Below are 24144 nucleotides of genomic sequence, written 5' to 3' on the forward strand. Positions count from 1 at the left end.
TTTCTTTCTGCCATTCTTTCTTTTCCTCACAGTGCTTGATGATCAGTTGTTTTTGTTCTTCTTTAACTTGCTCAAGATCAATAATCATTTTCTCGCTCATTGGTAGGAAGTTTGCCAGAGGGAGATCTTCCATTGGGCGATTAAGGCGGTCCTGAGAACCGATCGCGTGGTAAATAGTCACGGCCATGACTGCTTGTGTAGAGTTTGTGTTAAACTTGGGAACTGCTGGCTTAGACATCAGACCCTATGATGCATTCATCACCAGGGCAACGTTGCCTAGGTGATGAATGCATCATAGGGTCTGATGTCACAAGGCTGGCTCCATTCATGATGTCATAGCATGAAAGAACACTACCATTCTATTAGTGAGTCACATGACGCAGGAAAAGATGTGTTAGGCGAGTTACTGAAAATTAGTTAGTTACTAGTTACTTATTTTAAAAGTAATTGGATTACATTAACAGTTACTGAATATCAAAAGTAATTAGTTACTAAGGAAAGTAACTTAAGTTACTTTTATGTCTGCTTTTTAAATGTAAATTTGAACAGTACTGAACAGAAACACAATAAGCCTATTTTTCAGACCTAAATCACGCAGTTTTACAAAATTCCCTTTAATACTTTAAAACATCATAACGAAATAACTCATTTAAGTGTTTTTTTTACCACATTAGTGATTGGCCTACATTATTAACACTAATTAAAAGAGAAACCAAAGGTGAGGTGCTGCATATAATTGAATATGTGATTTAACAAAAGGGTAAAATGGTTTAACAAACATGCCTCATAAGGCAAAGATAAATAGAGATGAGATTCTTAACAAACGTACTCTCTGCCATCGTGTTGATTGATTCGATTGGTGGATCCGTCACGGCGGACGCCCCCCCCCCTCTCTGGTCGGGGACACCACGTTGTCCCATTTTGACGTGAGGAACATAAGGCGCCTCCAGCAGCTCTTACCGGCCAACTAAGATGTCTGAATTTATTTACAAATAAAAATAAAAATTCATCTCATGCAATTAAATGTAGAGTGCTATAATAATTTAATGAATAAGCTTCAAGTGAACATGAAGTGTGTGCGTGTGTAAGTGTAATAATGTATAGTTCTGATGTTAAAACAAATCTGATTGTATTATTAAAATATATAATTATAAAATTATGATGTTCAAGAACACCTGTACTCTATGAATCATTTTTTTAAATGTGAAATTGCATTTCTGTTTTAGTATAAAGGGTTTGTAATTAAAGTGTTTTAATGCGTTTTTTTTGCTGCTAACGAATAAATTTGACAGGCTTTAATTTTGAAATGGTACATCAGAATTTCCCAGCTATCACTGAGTGGCAATGTACCATCAACCTGAAGTGGAATTATGTAACTATTGATATTTCAATAGTCAAGCAAGCAGAGTCCACCTCATCTTTGGAGAAGATGCGGCCTGTTTCTGTACCTCGTCCTGCTCGCTGTATATTTTAGTCTTTTCCGAATGTTCAGTCGTTACAGGAAACTAAATGGAAAGATCTTAACTGATTTCTCCCTCTTTCCTGGTTGACAGGCCATGGGTCCTAACCCACTGCTGGCCCGGTGCCTTGGTTCTTGGTGACGCTTCCACCTCAGAGTCGGAATTTAAAACACTGGCAATACTGCAGTCTCGACAAGTTGGTGACTCACTTTAAAACTGATGCCTTACTTTGTCAGGTCAGTTTGCCTGGAAAAGCAATGCCAAATAATGCAAAGCAAGCAGCTTATAAGCAATGACTCAAAAAATCTTTTAAAACATTTTAATTAACAATTAAAAGCGTCATGGCGGTAGCCACCATGTTCATACATTAGATTAAAAAAAACATTAGTAGAGCAGAAAAATTCCCACTTTGACAGAAAAGTCATAGAAATATACATAAATGTATTATGCAATAAGTTTCATTAAAATCTGCTCCTGTAAAAAATATTTTAAAAAGCCAATGTCAATGCATTAGTTTCAGCAGAGTATAGATACAAGTCATAAAACGCGCCTTCTCAGTCACACCGGATAAAACCAAACCAGTGCGGATTACACTGACAGGATTATTAAGATTAGGTTGTCTAGTTAAACGTCATTTAGTCCTGTGGAGCGGTGCCACAGGGACTCGTGGTTCAGGTGTTCACAGTGTTAGCAGCAGCGAGGAGGGAGGTGAACATAGAGTCTGGTCTTCGCCTCAGAACGTCTGGTTTGTCAAACTCGGCCACCTGTCAGAACAACAGTTTACGGTTGGTCTCGTTCCAGCAGAACACAAGCTTCATCTTCACGTGTTCCTGTTACCTTCCCATTTTCCATGACCAGGATACGATCGGCATGGATCACTGTGTTGATGCGATGAGCGATGGTGAGCACGGTGCAGCCCTGAAAGGCCTCATCGATGGTCGTTTGGATGCAGGCGTCAGTCTGTGCATCAATGGATGCTGTCGCCTCATCCAAAAGAATGATCTGTTGGACAGGAGGGACACTGGTTGCGGTGGCTAACTTAGGGTTGTGCAGTATGAAAAACGCACATCACGTTAATTCATCGACCCGTTGCTACAATCAGCAGTTTGCCGCTCGTTGTGGCTGCTAGTGCTTCCACCAGAGGCAATACCATCAGCTCCATACATCAGAAAACTATTCATTGTAAAGTCTAACGTAACTTACGTAGGATTTAACTAAACTCTCAAAACAGACACAGCTCCTTTAAGACGGGTTGTACAGGCGCATCTCTGGTCTATTGTTCCTCCTGAATTGCTACTTTTCCATGTTCTCATTAAACGTTACATCTCACAAATGAGAGGACGCCTAAAACAATTTAACCATTATTGAAATCATAGGCAATATACAGAGACATAAAGACTGGACTATTGGCACACGTCTCATTCGACGGGGATCCTCGCTTCAACCCAAAGTATTTCTGGACAACATCCTCCCAAAAAAACAATTTAAAATAGGTTCTTAAATTCTGATTTCGTTATTTACCGCCTAGTCAAAATATATGTTAATATGTCTGAAAACTAAAACCACCACTAACTTTACATATCTTGTTGCCATTTCAAATCAGTCGGATAATGCTGATTACAAACTGTCTGGTGATAGGAAAGACAAACTATACATTCAGAATGCAGTTTGTTAAACAGGTAACAGCTAAAGAGGTAACACGGCTGCTTTGGAAGACAAACTACAACAGAAAATTCTGCCGCTTTTGAAGCCTCCAGGAGCGGATCTGTATTTAAAACATGGCAGTAGTAATCCTGGGGCTGTTCAGTGGCAGTAAAATAGGAAAGTGAGAATAAGAATGCGCAGATTCATAAACACACCTTGGAGTTGCGAAGTAGCGCTCTAGCCATACATACGAGTTGTCTCTCTCCTACTGAGAAGTTCTCTCCATTCTCCGTTACTGCTGCCAAGAGACTCCCTTCCCGTCTGGAGATCTGAGGAAACCAAACTATACTCAAAACACTTAAAAGCCCAAATTGTAAAAGAAAATTAGACAACACCAGCTCAAACTACTACTATTTAAACAATAATCTAATAGGGTGTATTTCTCACTACTTTTACACACCAACATGAAGCGCCTAATACTTCTGAGGATTTATGTCTGAATAACTGACCACATACGGAAACTGTTGATATACACTCACCTAAAGGATTAATAGGAACACCACGCTGACACTGTGTTTGACCCCCTTTCGCCTTCAGAACTGCCTTAATTCTACAAGGTGCTGGTCCATATTGATGGGACAGCATCGTGCAGTTGGAGATTTGTGGGATGAACATCCAGGGCACCAAGCTCCTGTTCCACCACATCCCAAAGATTCTATTGGGTTGAGATCTGGTGACTGTGGGGGCCATTTTAGTACAGTGAACTCATTGTCATGTTCAAGAAACCAATTTGAAATGATGGGAGCTTTGTGACATGGTGCATTATCCTGGTGGAAGTAGCCATCAGAGGACGGGTACATGGTGGCCATAAAGGGATGGACATGGTCACAAACGATGCTCAGGTAGGCCGTGGCATTTAAACGATGCCCAATTGGCCGTAAAGGAGCCTAAAGTGTGCCAAGAAAACATCCCCCACACCATTACACCAGCAGCCTGCACAGTGGTAACAAGGCATGATGGATCCATGTTCTTTCTGTTTACCCTACCACCTGAATGTCTCAACAGAAATCCAGACTCATCAGACCAGGCAACATTGTTCCAGTCTTCAACTGTCCAATTGTGGTGAGCTCTTGCAGATTGTAGCCTCTTGTTCCTATGTGTAGTGGAGATGAGTGGTACCCGGTGGGGTCTTCTGCTGTTGTAGCCCATCCGCCTTTTGGCTTTGTGGCTTCATAAAAGCTTTGCTGCACACCTCGGTTGCAACGAGTGGTTATTTCAGTCAAAGTTGCTCTATCAGCTTGAATCAGTCGGCACATGAGCAGATTGAAATACTCGCCACGCTCAAAATTGCTTAAATCACCTCTTTCCCATTCTGACATTCAGTTTGGAGTTCAGGAGATTGTCTTCACCAGGACCACACCCCTAAATGCATTGAAGCAACTGCCATGTGATTGGTTGATTAGATAATGGCATTAAAGAACAGGTGTTCCTAATAATCCTTTAGGTGAGTACATTGCTTCGTATTTTTTAGTGAACATACCGAGTCCTTCATGTAGGTCTTCTCCAGCGCTATCCAGATGGCCTCATCATTGAAGTTATTAAAGGGGTCCAAGTTGTACCTGCAGGAAAGGACGTGCAGGGATTGACCCCCTGCGGTGAGAGCAGTGTGTAGTCTAGTGTAAATCTACAGCTGGAGTTAGGAGCTAGCTTAGGATACCTTACTGTGCCTCTGAATAGCGTAGGGTCCTGGGGGATGATTGACAACTTGCTGCGCAGATCCTGCAGACCAATGGTCGTTATGTCAACGTCGTCAATCAGAATGGTTCCTGCTGCCGGCTCCACCAGCCTGAAAAGAGCCACGCCTAGAGAGGACTTCCCTACAGAGAGGAAGAACTCACAATAGTTTATATGTTCCCTCAGCCTCTTACAGCCATGTCTCGACTGCATGATGTCACTCTAATCCAAGTAATTGAGTCACATTCAAATCCAAAGAGGCTGTCGAATCTCTAACATTTGCATTGTAGTTATAAATTATGCAATTTTGGGTGTTCAGACAAGCATGGTATGCAAGTGATAATTTCAATTTTGAGGGAAACTAATAGTTCATACGTCTAATCTTAACCTTTCACTAAACTCAAACTCCATGGAAAAAAAAAAAAAAAAAAAAAGTTATGAGTAAAAGCTCCAGGAATCAGTCAGTCTTACCAGAGCCAGTCCTTCCCACAATGCCCAGCTTCTCCCCAGCCCGGATGGCGAAATCGAGTCCTTTCAGGACAATGGGTGCATTTTCTCGGTACCTCATCTCATAGTTTCTGAAGGTGATGGTTCCGCCCGTCGGCCAATCCGCTGGGACTGTGGCCTCTTCTATATGCCTTGGGCCCTCAGACTTACAATCCTGTACACAATAAGCAACACCTACGTTTAGGAACGGGAAAGGAGGCGTTTCAACTTCAAAGGAGAAGGTTTCACTTTAGTGTAATGGACACGTTCAAGAAGACAAGGAAGGATGATTGGTTAATATCTGACCGTGATGTATTCCTGCAGCCGCTCTACACTGTTGAATCTCGCCTCCACCTCAGTTGCTCGCTTCACTACAAACTGAAGCAGGCCTGTCAGCTGGACCACACGTCAACATCGTTAGCACATTTTTTTGCAGATCCAATGTTCCAATGTCAAAAGATACACCATATCATCTTTTCCAAAGTTACCTGCATGGTGTATGACAAGGCCAAGCCTTTCAAAGACGGGCTGATGCTCTCATTACTGCTGATCACGACAAACAGAGCCACCGCCAAGGTCATGCATGCAGACATGGCGTCCATGCAGAAGGAGAGCCAACGTGTTGCACAGTTAAACAATAAATTGTGGTGGGAGTTTATGTCACTCAGTGACATGAACCTGAAACGTGATAAACGGGTTGTAAACAAAACATGCTCCCCCCAATGATCCAAAACCAGCATTTAAGACACAAACTGGGTTTGGACACATTGATTTGAAATATGAAACTGCTGCTATGAGTGAGTCATGAGAACCTTTTGTCTTTAATACTTTACACTTGACGAGTGTAGTACTGGGTAATAACGGGAATGCAAGGTCAAATGTGGTGCAATTTGGTCAGATTACAACCAAATATGTGTTCCAGGCCGTACACTTTGGAAACATTTAGTTTGTTGTCCTTTTATATATTTTTACAATGTACTGAAAGCAAACAATGAGTAACTTAACCAGGTTAGAATTAAATTATAATAAGTTATAATTCATTAAAATATTTTAATGGAATACAAATCTGGGAATTGTAACAATGTGATTTTTAAAAATATACATTTCTGCCATTTTAAAATAGTATTTAAATTATCCCCCCCTGAATGCTGCAAACAGAACTATGAGGAGGCACACAGTTGATGGAAAGTTGGGGCATGTTGAGGAACGTCGCTAACTTACCGCTTTATTAGACTGTCTCTTATGTTGTAGGCGTGGATGGTGCTGAGGCCCTCCAGGGTGGCGGAGGACAGAGAGTAGCAGGGAGAACGACTGTTGTTCTCCTGCCTCTTGATCTTACGGATGCTCCACTGGGAGAAGCTGTAGTTAAATCACAAGACATGTTTAATATACTTTTAAAAACTGTTGTAGTGCACCAAGGTGTATACTCACAAGAGAAGGAGAGCGAACACAGCTCCAATGACAGCCACGGCCGCAAGCATCGCAGGGAAGACCCCCGAGAAGGTGACAACACTGAACAACACCATAAAAGAATACTGCAAGAAAGTATCCATGTAGCTGGGAAGCGAAAAGTCCACCTCCTCTTGATCTTTGGAGATGCGATTGATAAGGCGGCCTGTTGGTGTTGTGTCAAAGAAACTCATGGGACTGGCAAGAATCTGAAAGAATAGACCATAAATACATCATTATAGTGAGTAGGTCATTAGAAGGGGATGAGGGGAGATGGCATTTTCCACTTGTACAAAACGTGACAAAGATGCGTCGTTAACTTGTGATCCTTCCTCTGCGTCCCACAGCAGAGAGAGGACACGTCCACAGGGTTCACTGTGGCCATTAGATGATCCAAAGGTTTAGTGGTTGTCAGAACATGACCCCGTGGCTCCGGCAACACAGACAAGAAAAATATTAGCATCTAAACTTGCCACCCAAGATTATCAACTTACTGCATCTGTGCGTTGAAGTAGATAGATTTGCAATATTTACTTTTTCTCTTGGCCCCTTTGTCTGCATTACCTGGTCTGGGTGTTTTTCTTTATTTTTGACCAGTCATTATTTCCTGCTCCATTTTATGATTCTCACCTAAGTGACCCTCTGCGGAAAAGTAAGTTCTCTCTTGTCCTGCTCGCTGGATCCTGCCTTTGAGTCGGGTCTTTCCCGGATGTTCATTCGTAACAGTAAACTATATGGAAAAATCTTAACCGATTTCTTTTCAGCCATTGTGTATTCCATCAGGTCAAATGCTTATTTTTAGTGGTGTATAGATGGCTGGGGCAGTTCACCCAGTCAACAGTACCTTTTTGAACATGGTGTCGTGGAGTTTGCAGGACGCGTTCAGGGTCACCCAAGAGTAGGCGAAACCTTTGATGATGACAAGTCCCACAATGACAGCAAACATCACGCCATAAATAATTTGGTAGAATGACAGGTCTGGGTTTTCTGAGATGTCACCTTGGTTTGAGGAAGTCTTATTGGATGACTAAAAGAGAAAATGTATATTAGTGCAAATCATTTGTCACTTGGGAACCGACTCACAGAACCATTGTGAATGGTGATTTTATAAAGGCAAAACAATACACAGCAGGAATCATAGCACAGGGTTCCTACACATTTGGCCAATTAATTTTGTCGGTGTAGTAACTTTGCTTTCAGTCTCCCAATGATGGGAGTCGCTAGCAGCGGCACAACGATGTCGGCTTGCTCTCGTTAATGCTGCTCAGAAATATCTAATGTTCTTCCTCCATAATACAATCATGACATGCACTTTTCCATATGTACCCAACCACGGTTAAACGTACACTTCCGCTACCAAACTTTAGTTCAGATGTTTTCACACAACCACGGCACTGAGTAAGAGACGCGCTTGTCCTACCTGCCCCCCCCACACACACACTCACTGTAGATACGATATTTGCCAAAGCACTTCACTTTGTTTTTGTAAACCTCAGTGTGGCGGCGTGGTTTGCTCAGCTGCAGAGGGGAGACAGCGGTGCCAGCAGAGAATTAATGAGCAAAGCGGATCAACGTCTGGACTGATTATCTCCAATGTATAAAACAGTGAGTGGGATTGAATATACTGGGGAGGTGGAGGCGATAACACATAGGATTTCAGTCAGGTGTGGTGCGGACAAACATAGGAGAGATTTAGTTCTTACCCCGTCGCCCTTCCCCAGCCAGAAGCTCAGCCACCAGCTATTCAAGGCCGTGGATCCGAACATCAGGACGATGCTCAGGAGAGCGAGGAAGCTTGCTACGTAGCCTGCAGCAGCACCGTCACACAAGACATCACGTTTATGTGTGCATTGGTATTATGGCATACAAGCACGTCAATGCTTAGGTTTGTATTGAACTCTTTCCCACCTCCAGCTGCCTTGCAGTATTGCTGGTAAATTCTCCAGGAGACTGCACCTTCTATGGTAACCTCCTTACTGACCAGCTGATCTCCACCTGGAGTTTAAGAGAAGAAATAATTGTTGCAATAAGGGAGAATGTGGACATATTCTGCGCCTGTTTGTTGTTGGCTCACAAATGGGGAGGAAAATGTAAAAATGTAAGACAGATCTTTGGAGAGAAGACGTTCAAAATTCTAGCCAGTACTTCTGGTCACTAAATGGACTTTTACGTTCCCAGATTGGATGGAATCAAATAAATCTGACATACTTGCAGAGATTAGATACGTTACATCTGAACATGCAACGGCATAAGTCATGATTTAAAAGTTTTGCAGACTCACCTCTTGGTCCAGTGGTCGGTATATCGTTTTCGCCCACAGTATCAAATGCTGGAAGAGATCAAAGATGTCGGGATGGGAGATCAATTAAAATTACAGGAGAAATTCCTGTCATCTCTATGCTTTAGACCAGACACTGCCAAACACAAGGTCAGTCGAGATTGTGAATTTGTTGTCACGTCTTCTATGGTGTTAGAAGAGAACAAAGTTCAATGTTCTTTCTTCGGTCCACCAAGGTCCCTTAGTTAGCGAGACGGACAGCTGGCACAACCGTATTAAATGACACTTGGTCCAAATTGTGTCAGAAGTGAAGCAGCATATTCTAAAACAGCTGCTCTCTAAATTGCTGCCAGCCATCAATTTCCAATATTTTTTTTACCCTTAAGGGTGTCCGGACTAAACTATAATAATCTCCAGTCTGTTTATTAATAATAAACTATGAAGTGATTTCTAGAACGATCCAATATGATCAGTTTGAGACACAGAAAGCAGGCTTTCCTGGTTACCATACCGTGGTTCACAAACCCACTGTTGATCTGGTCCGTTGGTTCTATGTCCATCACCTGGGCAGCGCCTTGGGGAGACACTTCCACCTCACTGGGAGTCTGAATGAAAAAAACAAGGAGATAAAGCTGAAAATACTGCTATCTTGACGAGTTGACAACTGACTTTCAAACTAAAGCGGAGGACGAATTGTAAACTTTGAACATTACATTTCTGCCTCTTATAAACCTTCAACACATTTAGTTTATAGCTTACGTGTGATCAGTCCGCTGTAAAAGAAAAAAAACGACATCCACTACATTTTTTATTTTATTACCTGTGTCTCTGCCCTTTGGTAGCTTCTCAGGAGCTTGGCATAGGCTTTATCGGCTCTCATCAGGGCCTGGTGGTCCCCAGCCTCCAGCACCGTGCCATTATTCAGAAGCATGATGTGGTCACAGAACTCCAGGTACTGAGACACAAGGGAGGACAACCATGTCAATGCCCTCAGAATGGAGACCATAGTTCCCCCCCCCCCCAACGCAGTCTGAACAACACATGTCAAGATATTTGACCTTATGCTGCGGTTTACAATAAGGTCTACAATTTAGGCGCCAGAAAAAAAATGAATATCATTTAGAACAAAAAAATTAATAAAATAAAACAGCCATTTAGGACTCTATCCACTAGACCTGTGATTCTTAACCATAGGGCGCGGCCCGCGAGCGCCACAAAACACCTTCAATTGCCCATCACCCCCAAGCCCATGGGCAGCGATTGAAATATTTTATCTAAAAATTTGCCCGTCGGTGTCTTGCAAAAGCCAATCAGTGTTGAGATGCTCCGCTCGTCATCACCGCCGTCCTGCGGTCACAGGGTGAAGACACTTTATGACCGGAGACACACACACACACGTTAGTTGTCTAATCGAGAGACGCTGCCAATGAGCCGAAACAGGTCATCAGACCGCCTGCTGGTCAGCCTGAAGCAGCGTCATCCAGACGCACTTCCTGGAGGAGTCTGAAATTCAAGTAGTGTGCGGTCATGAACCAAAAAAAATGACTGCATTGGAGTTTTCCGACATTTGTGTAATTCACACAATAGAGCAGAAATAGCGTTTACTTATTTCCATGGTGGATAGCGGAAAGTAGTCTTTATGAAGACGCCCTTTGAGGCGCGCGTAAAGCAAAACAACTAGTCGGGCGAGTAAAGCATGTCAAAAACGCGCGTGAACGCAGCATAACTCCAACGAAGCATTGAAGCCGTCCAAATTAGAGCGTCATTTGGAAACTAAAGATACAACGCTAGAGGGAAAGCAGGTGGAATTTTTTTTAGACAGATGCAGAAGTCATCTCACTGACCGGCAACCAAATCTGACTTAAAGCCAGACGTGTGGTAGGAAGCAAGAACCTTTTCACCATCACGTGATGTCAAGTGAAGAAGATTTAAAGAGGAACTGCTGGTTCTGAGATGCCAAAATATTGACTGATCAAATTCAATAAGGCTATATTTTTATTTGCACTTCATTTCAATTTCATATACATTTTATTACTCCATTACTCCTATTTTCTATTACTTTAGTAAATGCAAGTTATTTTTGTTTTAGGCCTGGCCTTTCAAATTATATTAACTGTTAGTAGTAACGTAGTGTTTGTGCAAGTTTACATACAAATAAATAAATGTCCTTGTGATGATCCCTGCATCAGGTTTTTGCTTGGTAAACTTTTATTTAGTCATTGAATATTCAACCTAGATTGATATCGATATCAATTGTCAATCCAAGACAGTGTTAATATTTTAACTTTAAAGTTGGGCCTTGAGGTCAAAAGGGTCAAGAACCCATGTACTAGACTATTAACTAGAGAATGAAACATTCTACCTGGAGCTGGTGTGTAACCAGAATGATGGATTTTCCCTGGAGCTCCTGCTTGATGCATTTCTCAAAGATGTGTTTCCCCACATGGGCATCGACCGCAGAGAGAGGATCGTCAAGGAGGACGATGTCATTATTGGAATAGACTGCTCTGGCCAGGCTGATCCTCTGCTTCTGCCCCCCCGACAAATTCAGCCCCCGCTCTCCAATCTGCCCACAAAGACAAGACCACCAACATGGGATATCAAAGCTCTCTTTTCCCCCTCAGTAAGTCACAATACTAAAATACAAAAACAGCTAAGACACATTTCTCAAATTTGGAAAGGTCAAATTGAAACAGACGCGAGTTTTCAATTCACTTTTAATCGTTTAGTTTTGACTCCGACTTGAACGACTGTTAGTTTCAGTTTCATGAATTGAAACTGAAATTCGAGTGGCCTACAGCAGAAAGCCCCTACCTCAGTTTGATCACCATGAGGGAGGATAGTGAGATCAGCTCTGAGGCCGCAGGCATCCACAACTCTGTTGTACCTGTAGTCAGAAACAGAGTTAAGAGACAGTCACACATAGTGTATTCAAAGGGGGCATTGTGAAGATTTAAATATTTCATTCCTCTTAATTGTAAAAAAACAGCTTTTGGGAAAACTAATTTTTAAATATATTCTTTTAAATGTATTAAGAATATTCAAAGAAACAAAATAGCAGCACAATCAAGGGGAGTGTACAATGCATGCCTCAAAATTCAATTTTTATATCAGTGTGCCTGCACACTTGACCTGATAAACATAAGCAACACTGAAGAAACTTCACAAACTTGATCCCAATCAGCTATTTTAGCAATATAAAAGTAATTAAACTTAAGCGAATTGTAAAATCCAAAGTGTTTGTTGCGTCATTGAAGTCTCCTAAAGATGACCTCCAGCGTGACCTCGCCTGATTAGTGCTGACAGATAAGAGGAACTCTTCATTTTTTTGAAGGTCTGTTTACTTATGTATGTAGTGCAAGTGATTATATACTTTGATTCGTCAAGAGGTTTATCCATTGTGATGTTTTCTAGAACAGTCCCATGACATATCCAGGCCTGCTGGGAAACGTAGGCAAAAGTCCCATCAGCTGTGACTGAGCCATGCAGACGATGCATCTAAAAACATAGAAATGAGAAAACAACTATGAAAACAGCTGCATGTTACATGGCACTGTAAGATCTTAGGGATATTGCACGAAACCAGGATATTAAAGTTATCCTGGATGAATTATGCTTTGACTTTGCTCCACCTTCTCATCCAGGAAAACATGCAACCAATTAAGCCACAATGAGCAGATCACACCAAGTCAAATTTCACTATTTTAGTTCTCCTGGAGTTTATTCTTCTTTTGCACAGTACCCCCCCGGGTTTAATAAGGAGCATTATTTTTACGCAACCATTATAACAACCGATAAAACAGTCATACAATGTCAAAAACAATATAAAAAACAAAAGAAGGACCGACCTGTTCCAAAATGCCAGATATCAGTGATGTCTTTCCACTCCCCACGTTACCACAGATGCCAAGCAGCTTGCCCTTCAGGAAATAAGAACTTTGGGGGTTTAACTTTTTCTACATTGCTTCATTGATCCCCACCAGAGGTAAAACACACCTTGGGCAGTGTGAAGGAAATGTTTCTCAAGGTTGGCAGAGTATCTGTCCTCCCATCCTGGGACGTCTCCCCATTATCTGTGATGGTTGGGGAGTCTGGCAGGTTGACTGGTTTATTCCAGGAAAGTGTAGCATTTTCCATCACAATGGCCGAGTCAGTGTCACTGCGCCGGATCAGGTAGGGCTCTGGATTCTGGATCAGCATTATTTTCTGAAATGCATTGCATTGATAAGCAATACACGCTTGTGATTTATAAAATAATTTAAGGGGGAATAGTTTCCAAAAAGCTAAAAACTGGCAAGTTGTAGTGATTTCCAAAAATGGAAAAACAAGCGGGAACAGAACAGAAGTATTAAATATTAGTTTGCACTGCCGGTGGTCATTAATGTTACAACTTTGTACAGACTGGTTATTTAAAATGAAATATACAAGATGTTAGGCTGCAGATCATGAGCTTTGGTGGGGAGGCCATATTTTACAGATCATAATGTTACACCATTACAAAAGGTTCTAAAGGTTGGATGACATCACAGCAAATGTTGGATCGTAGTGACGTCACTGCCGAAAGAGCGGAGCCGGACAAAAACCGTGAACGTTTACCCTCAGTCGGCCTATTGAAACATTAGCACTGGACTTGAGCTTCACGGAGAAGGGCATCAGAGCCAGGCCGAACCTCATGGAGTTGAAGATGGCGACGATGGTGAAGGCCTGTTCATAAAAAAGAATGACAGTCACACTATAGAACTCCGGTGTTGTTTTTCAGTAAATCCCGATCAAGCGTGTAGATCACGCATTGGGCATGATGGCAAGGTGTGCTGCACTGCTGCAGTACTCACATCAGCTACGTTGAGCTTGAAGCCCAACGAAGTGTGTACAATGAAGGTGATAATGGTGGCGATGATGGGGGTGATGCTTGTCAGACTGTTATTGGTAGTTTGGATAAAAATCAGAGTCCGCAGTTTTTTTTCCTCATTTTTCCGGAAGCCTATAAGCCAGAGAGCATCACACGTTTGTGAATTAGTTGACTCCAAAGGAGCACACTAATTAAAGTAAGGGCACACAACACTCTATTCCCATTTTGACACTGCTGTTAAATTGTTGACACACGCACACGCTTTCTAACTCTGTACCTGTGATCTTCTCTTCAAAGGAATCTTCCCAGGCGTACATCTTAATGAGTTTGATGCTTTTTAGAATCTCCGCCATGGTCTCAAGACGACGGTTTTTAATCAATGCCTTTTCACCTGCGAGTTTGTGAATGAACTTTCCAATAAACATCTGAAAGCAGAACAGAACAGGCTTTGTGTCAATTAGAAAGGAGCTGCAAAACAGCTACAACTACCATAGTGCTGTCCATGTCTATATCTGAATTACTTTAGAGTTGCTTTGGCCTAAACAAGAAAGGTAGGTGTGTGTATAACTTTGAATTATTGCAGATTATAACAAGGGATAAAACTCCCTGTCCAGTGGAGGATTCCTGAGCTACCGTTTATGGCCATCGAACTTTCACACAGGTTGCGTTCACAAAACCACTGTGTGAACTATTTGCGCTGCGTATGAGTAAGAGAGTCCTGCTCATATTTTAAGCTTCTCTTTGAAACATCTTAAATGAACCACGTGAAAATATAAATATAACAAATTTGCATGACTTTTCCAAGCCTGGAAATGAGCATTTTAAATTTCCATGACTTTTTCCATGACCGTAGGAACCCTGTCTGGCGATCGCCGGAATTCCCACAAACAATCTTATGAGGCAATGAGATTTTGCAACCGGACAATTAAGGTCATGAGCATAATTTTGCTGGTAACCGTGTTATAAAAGCAAAAAGGTACTTTGTACCTTATTGCTATGTGGCTCAAGTAAATCTAAAACCATTGATCTCCCAGTGCTTGTGAAAATGTGTGTAATCGATAACCGTGCGTTTCTAACATACACACCTGTAATGGGATGACAATGATGTTGACGCAGACTCCGGCCAGTGCGGTGTAGCCCAGGACGTAGCAGGAACAGACGCCACACAAAAGTAGGAGCACTGGGGTGCACAGGATTAAGCTCCCAAACGCTGCGGCATCGAATAAATTGTGGCCGTCAGAGGTCAAAACATCAATCACCTGAATGAGAGAAGAGGACTGTTATCTACATTTACAAAGTCTGCTTTACTGGTGCAAGTTGATTCAACTAATGGTGATAGTTGAACACAATTACACAAGATGTTAACCACCAACAACTGGTTGTTTATTATAATCGTAAATCGGGTTTAAAGAAACTCATGCAAGAACGAACAGAAAGTCACGAGGGGCGATTCCAGGGGACTGACAGTTAAATCTTGTTGGAACACAAGCGGCTGGTTTCCTCAATACCATTTACCAACTGTTTATAACAGTGTAACGTCCAAATATACCTGAATTCACCCTAGCACGTTGTCGTTTTTCAGCTCTTATTAGACAAACAAATTGATAACTTTGTGTAGTTAAACACTGGAGCTTATGCAAGTTAGCTGCAAGCTCCTCTCTGGCTCACTCAGATTATCTCACACTCTTAGGTGTGTATTGTAATAAACACCTATTTGTCCCCTTTCCATGGAAGTTTGTCACATTAAAAAGTGATTGTTATTGCAGAGTTATGGTAAGAAAATGGACTGGTCTGGCCATATTGTACCATGTCAATCATAGTTGTGTAAATATTTGAAAAAGATTTTAGTTGCCCTAATGCCTTGATGTATATGATCCACACATTTTGTTCTAATACAGTACACAGATTTAAATACGCTTATGAAGTTTTGATACTTCCTTTCTGTACATCTTACATTATTTTAAAGATTTGATGTTGTCTTACGGATTCTTACGCCCTGAATTTTAGGCTCCTGGAGTACAAGGCAGGACGACACACAGATGTCACGCTGCCATCCATTGCATCTATTGCCCAGAAAGTGCAGGTCTACAGTCTGCATTCACCAAGGCAACAAGCCATCAGTGAAGCAATAATCCAAGAATTGGTAATTTCGTGTCTGCCTGTCACTTGTAGAAACATTTTAAACACTTTCGTGGGGTAATGGACAGCAAGTACACACCAATCTCTAGAAGAACAATTTCTGAGAAACTGATACCCGAGTTGGTAAGGAAGGTGAAGGAAACAACTGATCTCTGGTCAGATTGCAAACGTCGCTCTTGTCTTGGAGTGACTGGCCATGCGTGCTCTGAATCAAAGGATTCCTATGCAATTGGATCTTACCTGCTGGACTGTAGGCGTTTTACAGGTAGTCATTGTACGTTTCAGGTACTCTGTCAACTCCCCCGAAATGTTGCTCAAAGAGGAGTTTCAAAATGAGGTATACTGGACAGGTATATCTCTGCGCTCCTTTCTACAGTTCATCCAGAGTAGAAGGTCTCCAAAACAATGGGTTATGCGAATACAGTGTAGGAGAGCGCACCCTACCTCTCCCGTTGACTTGCTGCTGTGACCCCGCAGGGAGATGACTTTTTTAAAGGCCAACAGAGAGTAGGCTCCCTTCAGCCGGACTGCAGTGCGCAGGTTCAACGCCCACAACAAGGAGAGCAGGAAGCCTTTGGAGAGCTGTGAGGCGAACAGAGCGAAGCCCAGACCCACACCGTATAATACTGTGGACTTCTCTGGGTCCACTGTATATTTCAGGATCTCACGAACAACAACAGCCTGAAAGGACAGAGCAGTTTGTATCACACAAACATAGCTTGCAACATTAAAAACTTTTGTGATGTCACCAAAAAAGCCTTCACTTGAATTTCTATGCATAATGAGAACATATAAACTAAGCAGATTATACCTGCATATTTGAACTTAGTAAAGTCTTGTGCAGTTATTTAAATAGTGAAGCATTTAAAGCATTAAAAAAGGAACTGAAAAATTCATACACATTTAGACTGAATGTGATATTAGGAAAAGGCGCTTCCAATAGAGGATGCACTGGTATTGATACACAGCTTCAAATGTAATTACCGGGCCCAGGAACACTGCTACCATGACAAGGACGCCAATAAGGGTGGACACAATCAGCCTGGTTCTTTGAAATCGAAGGATAACTCGCACCACAGAGACCATCTCCAGGCCCACCCTTGCCACCTCTTCCCCCCAGAGTCTGTTGAGTCTGTGCACAACACACATCAGCCATATCAAATATTACTCCGGTAAACCAGGTACTAAACACTCACAGGTTCACTCTCATTAATCATGTCTTAGCATGGATCCATTTTAAGGCAAGAATTTCTGCATAGCCTTACGTTATGAGTCTATAAATATAAGCAACTATCTATGGATACACAGTCCTGTATTTAGTGCATCAAATGGCAGTACAGAAATGTTGGGTGTGGCCATGAGTCAGCGAGTGTGTTAGACCTTTCTCCGCTGGAGTCCGAAGCATCAAAAGTAGACAGTTTGAGAGAGCTTAGGTCCAGCCTATTCTTGAACAAGCCCCACATCGTGGGGATCATCCAGGAAAAGGTTGCAAAGGACAGGAAACCTGCTCGGTCCAGAGGGTGGGGCCTAGACATGGAAACAGAAACAGTTATTCATTGAGTGAAATACAACACAATCAGAAGAGAACAATGTCATCAAACTACACTGACTGAGAAGAGGACCAGCGGATGGGTCTGAGGGTCCGAAGGCTCTGACTGTATCTTTCAAACCGTGTCGGCCGGGATGTTTCTCTGTGGTTCAAATAGATCGGTTCTGAACCGGAAGCCAGTGCTCCCGAAACGGTGGCCACTGCTCCTGAATCTCTTTGGAAAACATCTTCGGACTGCAGAGTGATAACAGACGGAGTGAAAGTATCAGACATGAAGACAAAGTGGGACAGAGTAAGACAGATTGTGAGGAGGAGGAGATCCTTTTGTTAATTCTCCAGCAAAAAAGGTCCTCAAAAAAAGCCACATTAAAAGCCTCGATGGTTCTGGTAGAACCAGTTTGTTCTTAACTTACAAAAGAGACTTCTTGACTGTTGTTCCACGCCACGTATTTCCTCATTTTCTCCTGTACCAAGAAAGCAAACATGCAGCGTCACAATGTCATTGGCCAACAAGACCTTTGAGGAAAGAATACTGAAGCCTGACAATCAAATGCTTTCCACAGCATCAACATGGAGGGTGTAACATTTTTCTTATGGTGCAATGTAACAGTTTGACAATACTGATATACGAGTTTATGAGGCTTAATTACTCATTTCAACTAAATCACGGATTGTTAAAATGTATTATAACCATAAGGTACATTAAAAAAGTAACAGTGTCACGAATGCCAAAAGGCTCAGAATATCAAACAGAGCACTAGTTTTAGCCCCAAGGCCCACGGGGTGAATCCGCCATTCACGTGCCCGTTAGATGCACGTGACCGTCTCCAACCGACCAACGCGGTGCTTAAACCTCAGCGTCTCACAGCCGGCTTCCCAACCAGCGCAGATTAAAACGTTCCAATTCAAAAATGTCCAACAAGAGAAAAAGTTCACCCCGAACGATTAAATGAAAGCTGGAATGGGGGGAAATAGGTTGGCACAAACGGGTGTGCATGTTGTGTTGCGAGGCCGTCTTCGTGGTGAAGGAGTACAATTTACGTCGCACGTTGACACCAAAGACGAAGCTAAATGTGCTAAATTTACCCCGTCAAGAAAAACATAACTGTCCAAGACTACAAAAGCGGCAGGAAATGTTAGCTAAAGCAAATGTGAGAGAGCAATGAAAGCTAGCTTAATGCTAGCTGTGCTAGTTTAATGCTAGCTGTGTTATGGCTGAATATCAATAAGTCCCGTAATTACCGTACAGAAGTAACGTTAAGTTAGCTCATCAGAAGCAGTCAAACCGCTCTTTACATGTAAGGCAAACCCTCTGCCTGAAAGGTGTAGTTTGTTGTGCCTTGTGACACAACCGAAGAGCTTAGTGGGGACGCAAACTAGTTGGCGTAGAAGTCCGACAAGATCAGATCATTCAAGCGCAATCCTCACCTGTGTGAATCCAACCTCCCTCTCTGCCGTTCCTCCTCGCGCTCCGACTGGCTTCCGAAGTGAGCCGCTTAATTGACACGCTTGATTGGCGCACCTTGACACCTTTTTCCAATCCTTTCGCAGCCAAACAGTGCGCCACCTTCCCTTCAGGTGGAGTCATTGCAGCTTCACCCCGATAGTCGCCCTTGTACTGCGCCCTGACGTCACGCCGCCGGTGTTCTGGCCACGTGACGTATCAGTGCGAACAGTTGTTTTCAATAATGAATCTCAACGAGAAACGACGCATCACTAATGATTTTTTGAATTATTTTAGATTCATCCAATTGCAGACATTTCAGCAAGTTTGTCTGCTTACACAGTTCTGTAGCGCGCGCCTTTGTCACCGCTGAACCACGCCGCCGGTCCTTCCGCCTGGTCCGGAAAACAGACGTCCCCCTCATTCTCTGTCCAGGTCAACCAATCACGTCGGGAAGTCACCAAATTGAAAGACGAACTGAATGCATCGAACGAACATGATCAAAAATGTGAAGCCCGGTTGGGGACGTCTGGAAGACTGGAGACTTCTCTGGTACTGGTAGATTTATTTGTCAGGTCACAGGTCAGGCAGGAGCGGTTCTGTCGGCCCGCAGGCCGGAAGAACAACTGTAACCGGAAGAAAAACTTCTTGTTAGATATAAATAAAAAGACTTCCATTGGGCCTAAACTGGCATTGAGGAGGAGAAGGTTTTCACATGTTCCAATTACATGCAATGTGTGGTCTCCTGACATCAATGTAAACATAATGAACAAAGCGTGAGTGTTGTATGGTGCCTCTCGTCCTTATCAGATCTGTGTCTGCATAGTTGGCACTTTCTGCTTTTGCCCTCTGACCTTGCACTCCTCAACCAGAGCAAGACAGTGACTCCGTAAAGGAGCACTACGAAAGAACGTTTGCTTTCTTTAAGTCAGAAACGGAAACAGCTGACGAATGACAGGCGTCAACTAAGAGATGTCAATTCAGAGATGCAAAGATTTAAAGGCACCTTAAGAGGACAATGGTTGTCTGTAGATGGTCTTGTCGAAGCAAAGACATCCATTGTTTGCTTCAGCTAATGGGGACGGTTTCACAATGAAATTGATGCACTGGCATCTGGGAAATCTGAAGTGAAAAAACAGCTCCATCTACAAACTGATCCCATTTTACAGGATGGAGTGAGGACATCTATCATATCTGCAGTAGAAGTCATTCAGCTCGTCTGCCAGGCGGAGGTCATTCATGGAGTGGGGTTCTTTTGGCTTGTAGTTTGTGAGGTGTTTAAAGCCTCTCCAAACCGAAGCAGAGTCAGTTGCTGAGAACTGATGTTGAAGTTTCTCAGAGTGCAGTCGTTTAGCGTCCCTCACCGCCTTGCTAAACCTGTATTTTGACTCTGTGTACAAGTCTTTGTCCCTATACTCCTAAATGCCTGATCCTTCTGCAGTCGTAGTTTTCGGAGTTCTGCTGTAAACCAGGGTGGGTCCAAAGATCCTTCAGTAGATGACGGCTGATGAAGTAAGTGGCGTGTACCTCTCTAGACGAGTGGGGTGTTTCTGTGGTGGAGAAAATGAATGTACATTGAGATCTCTCAAACCAAGAACTCAGATTATCTAGGACCTCCGTTGTATGTTATGCTTGAGGTTCATGACTGAAGGTCAGACTACAAGTTAGGGAGCAGTTTCACTGGTCTATGCAATTATGTTGAGCAGACCGGAATATTTCCAGCTGCTTTTGGACCACAAGCAGCTGCTGGCATGATCAAAATGTACCATTATTGAGGAGATAGTCCGACTATTATTCATTTTAAACTGCATTTGGCTGATAGTTGGGCCTATTACCTTTTTACAAGGACCCATGGGGCCTGACCTACACAGACAGGATCGTGTCTATCTTACTACACGCTTTATCAACAAACTGTAGACTACAGCTTTGCATAATTAAACTACAAATATTGCACATAGCTATAATTTAAGTTCAGATATCCTTTGGCTTAAGTCAAATATAAAATCTCACACAGAGTCCAAACTAACTTGCAATGTTAAAGCATAGACTAGCTCCTGCTAGCAAGCATGGCACGTCTTGGCATGCACCTAGCCATTGCAAACATGGGAAATTAACGTTACTAGGTTACTACAATATTTTGTCAATAATATCTGAGACAGTCAGCAGGGATTAGTGGTACATCTCTGCTCAGACAGCACTCTCCTTATGGTCACATCATGACAGTTTGTTCTATCTGTATTGATGGGCATTACTCTCAACAATAAGCGAATGAGAGATTGGAACAACAATTATTCTGAAACAAACTATCCTGAGAAACTTCGAATGTGTCTGAACCAGATTTAATAACAAGTCACCATTTCAGGTTTTGTTTTAAAATACAAAAATACCAGTATTCTCTCAAAAAAAGGCTCACTTACATCATGTTCACCCTACTTTCCACAAAGCTCTCCCATGTCTGCCTGTTCTGTGCCATGTAACATGACACCGTGATCGCTGTAATGCCATTATCGCATATGCCCAGCAGGTGGCAGCATTGGCTAAATTTGACACAAAATAAGACACAATGGCCTTAATTAAGATAAATAAACTTTCTCCAATGTTGGTTATATTTTTCAATTGATTATACTGGTTGGCATGGTCTAAATTCTAAATTCAAAGGGTTGCAAAACAAGCTTATTAAAGCTTATAAATCTTTGAAGTCTGTCTGACTATCCAGCTGGATGCCACTCTGTCAAAATTACCCTGTTAAAAACTGAGCCACTTTATGCTTTTTTCTCAAATGTGTTTCACTGCAATCCTTTTGACCAAAACCAATGTTTTCTTTACAGGGAAAAAAAATATATTGGCATTACCAAAACTGCTATGCTTCCCTTCTACTATAAATGCTGCATTCTACCAGAGAAGTCAAACTAGTTAAATATGCTCATGAGTTTGGTACGGAGGATGTTGCAAGTTGTACAAGTTGATCTGGCAAATGCTGGTACGCTGCTTACGACTGAAACTAATTCAACCACATTTTAATTAAATATAATATAGCCGGGCGCCGAGCCCTCAGTGTGGCATTGTAAATTTTAACTACACAAGTAAAAAAAACTTAACTTGGATGGAATATTACATTTTTCCAAAATAAAAAAATCAGGTTGTGACTAAAAATGGTGTACAGTTGTATCTTTTTACTTTGCATAAAAGTACAATTTTATATCAGTGGGGGAGATTTGGCATAATTCGACACATCCTTATCAGCCATCATCGCTTCAGCTGCGAGCCTCGTCTTCGTCATGCCTCTGCCGGTTCTTCTTTTGAAAGAATTTTTTAAGAAAGTATTTCCAGATTAATTATTTCTCACAACGTGTGCATTAACTGTTCAATTCGGGTTGTGCTACTTGTTGTGGCAGCTTCACGTGAGAAACAACAGCATGGAAGAAGAAGGCATATTTTCGGGGCAACCCTCTCAGGTAAATTCGATTAAAGCCACTGGTGATGATTGTGTCAAGTGCTTCTCTTTGGGTTGTTTTATTGGTTACAGTCAGATAAAACAGGTCACATTTTGATCATTCATGTGGGTCACTTTCTAATGCTCCTGTATTGTTATTGATGTTGCTGTGGTTTTTAGACATTTCTAATCACAATGTAAATACTCTCCAACAAAAATTGAGAAAAGAATTAACAGCATTAGTGACTTGCTTTTGTAAAACCAGCATTAAATTGAATTGCACATGGTTGCTGTGGAAACCGCCAGTGAGATAAATGATACGATTTATCCAGCATTTCAGATTATTTACACAATGACCTGTTTCTGAAGTAACCTGAAGAAAATAAAAAACTCTTATTTCATTCTTCTGTTTGAAACCTCTGCATCCAGTACAACATGGAGAGCTCACGGTGCAGGGCTGCCTTCTTTATTAAGGCTGCATTGTTCCTAGAACAAGAGGAGCATGCAGGGCTCTCCATATATTCAATGACTTGAATGCCTACTTGTTGGTGGGAACAAACCCAAACCTGAATGATTACACATGTCTGAGCTCAAGTAGATGAGGAAGAAGCATTAGGAAAATGTCTTCTTGTCTCCAGTAAAATGTTGTATAAATGTTAAAGACTGTATTACGTATTTTGGAAAACCAACACTGAAACCGATTAGCCTGAGACCCAAAGCGGATACATTTTGATATCTGCTCAGTATTTGCATGTGTGAAGAAAGCAGAATTTCTGTTTCACAGACCCAACCTGAAGCTCAATTACATCATGAAATAACATATTATTCTGGAAGTGTTTACACTCCATCATCTTCTTCGTTCCCTGGCCTTTGATGGTTCCTCAACTGTGTGATATGTGGCAGTGCTTTAATCAGTACATGGACTCATTTAAATTCTATGTTCAACAGAGTAATCCACATGACTGTGTGCCTTCTTGTTGAAAGATGCAACGCTGTTTTAGGACCATTTAAACCACGATTCATTCCATGACACCTGCAACCGAGTCACTATTTAAAAATCTTCACATGAACATGAGGTTGAACCAAAGAAATCTCCCAAAAAAGTGTTCCATAAGATGAAGTGTTTTATTGAATGATTCCCCTTAGCAGTGAGGCAGAGAAATGTGCCGAGTGGACGGCTCTGGGCTCTTCTGTTCACATCCACCCTCAGGAGCACCAGGATTTCCAAAGGACACAACAGGAGTGCTGCCCTAAAAACAAGAGGTAGGAGGTTTTTCCTCTTTCGCTTGGTAAGGAATGCAATAAAACATGTATTTCCCTTTGTCGGCTCTCAGTAATATTCCATATTCAGTTACACTGCGAGTTGGTGTTCACACATTCAAACATTACCAACCGGTCGAATGTTATTGTAATTTGAATGAATGATTAAATGTATTTAATATTTATGTATTTATTGCCTCATTTATTCATTTCACCATGTATTTCAAATGCATATTACATTTATTTATGTATTAATTCATTTATTTAATTTAGAATAAAACGGCATTCCATAAGAGACAGATGGTTTTATTCTCGACCACTGGATGGAGACCGGAAACACACAAGTCTACACCGAACAGCGATGGTTTTATTTTGTAGTTTTATTTTGTAGTCTTGCCCGGAAGTTGTATGCGAGCCGT

At 42.0% G+C, this 24144-nt stretch overlaps 1 protein-coding gene across 4 annotated transcripts; it reads right to left on the reverse strand.

The window, feature by feature from the left end:
• Positions 1-1816: 1816 nt before the first annotated feature.
• LOC119199003 (ATP-binding cassette sub-family C member 12-like) lies at positions 1817-19155 on the reverse strand. 4 transcript variants are annotated; one of them, XM_037456675.2, is made up of 32 exons: positions 19017-19155; positions 18002-18052; positions 17650-17822; positions 17420-17566; positions 17024-17171; positions 16484-16720; positions 14986-15159; positions 14178-14325; positions 13884-14032; positions 13648-13755; positions 13048-13257; positions 12900-12971; positions 12425-12549; positions 11866-11938; positions 11414-11617; positions 9872-10006; positions 9563-9656; positions 9055-9102; positions 8682-8768; positions 8477-8580; positions 7773-7800; positions 7618-7682; positions 6756-6982; positions 6546-6683; positions 5813-6002; positions 5631-5720; positions 5310-5499; positions 4822-4981; positions 4645-4723; positions 3320-3433; positions 2298-2462; positions 1817-2224 (listed from the first exon to the last, which is right to left on the reverse strand). In XM_037456675.2, the coding sequence occupies exons 2-32, from the start codon at positions 18044-18046 to the stop codon at positions 2132-2134; spliced, it is 4020 nt and encodes a 1339-aa protein (XP_037312572.2). In that variant the 5' UTR covers positions 18047-18052; positions 19017-19155; the 3' UTR covers positions 1817-2131. The 4 variants fall into 4 exon arrangements, with proteins under 4 accessions (XP_037312572.2, XP_037312555.2, XP_062418050.1 ...); XM_037456658.2 differs by having other exon boundaries at positions 7618-7800; XM_062562066.1 differs by lacking the exon at positions 19017-19155 and adding an exon at positions 18831-18957 and having other exon boundaries at positions 7618-7800.
• Between the last annotated feature and the right edge of the window lie 4989 nt (positions 19156-24144).

The sequence above is a fragment of the Pungitius pungitius genome, chromosome 4, assembly GCF_949316345.1.
Source record: "Pungitius pungitius chromosome 4, fPunPun2.1, whole genome shotgun sequence".
In the NCBI taxonomy this organism is placed as follows: Eukaryota; Metazoa; Chordata; class Actinopteri; order Perciformes; family Gasterosteidae; genus Pungitius; species Pungitius pungitius.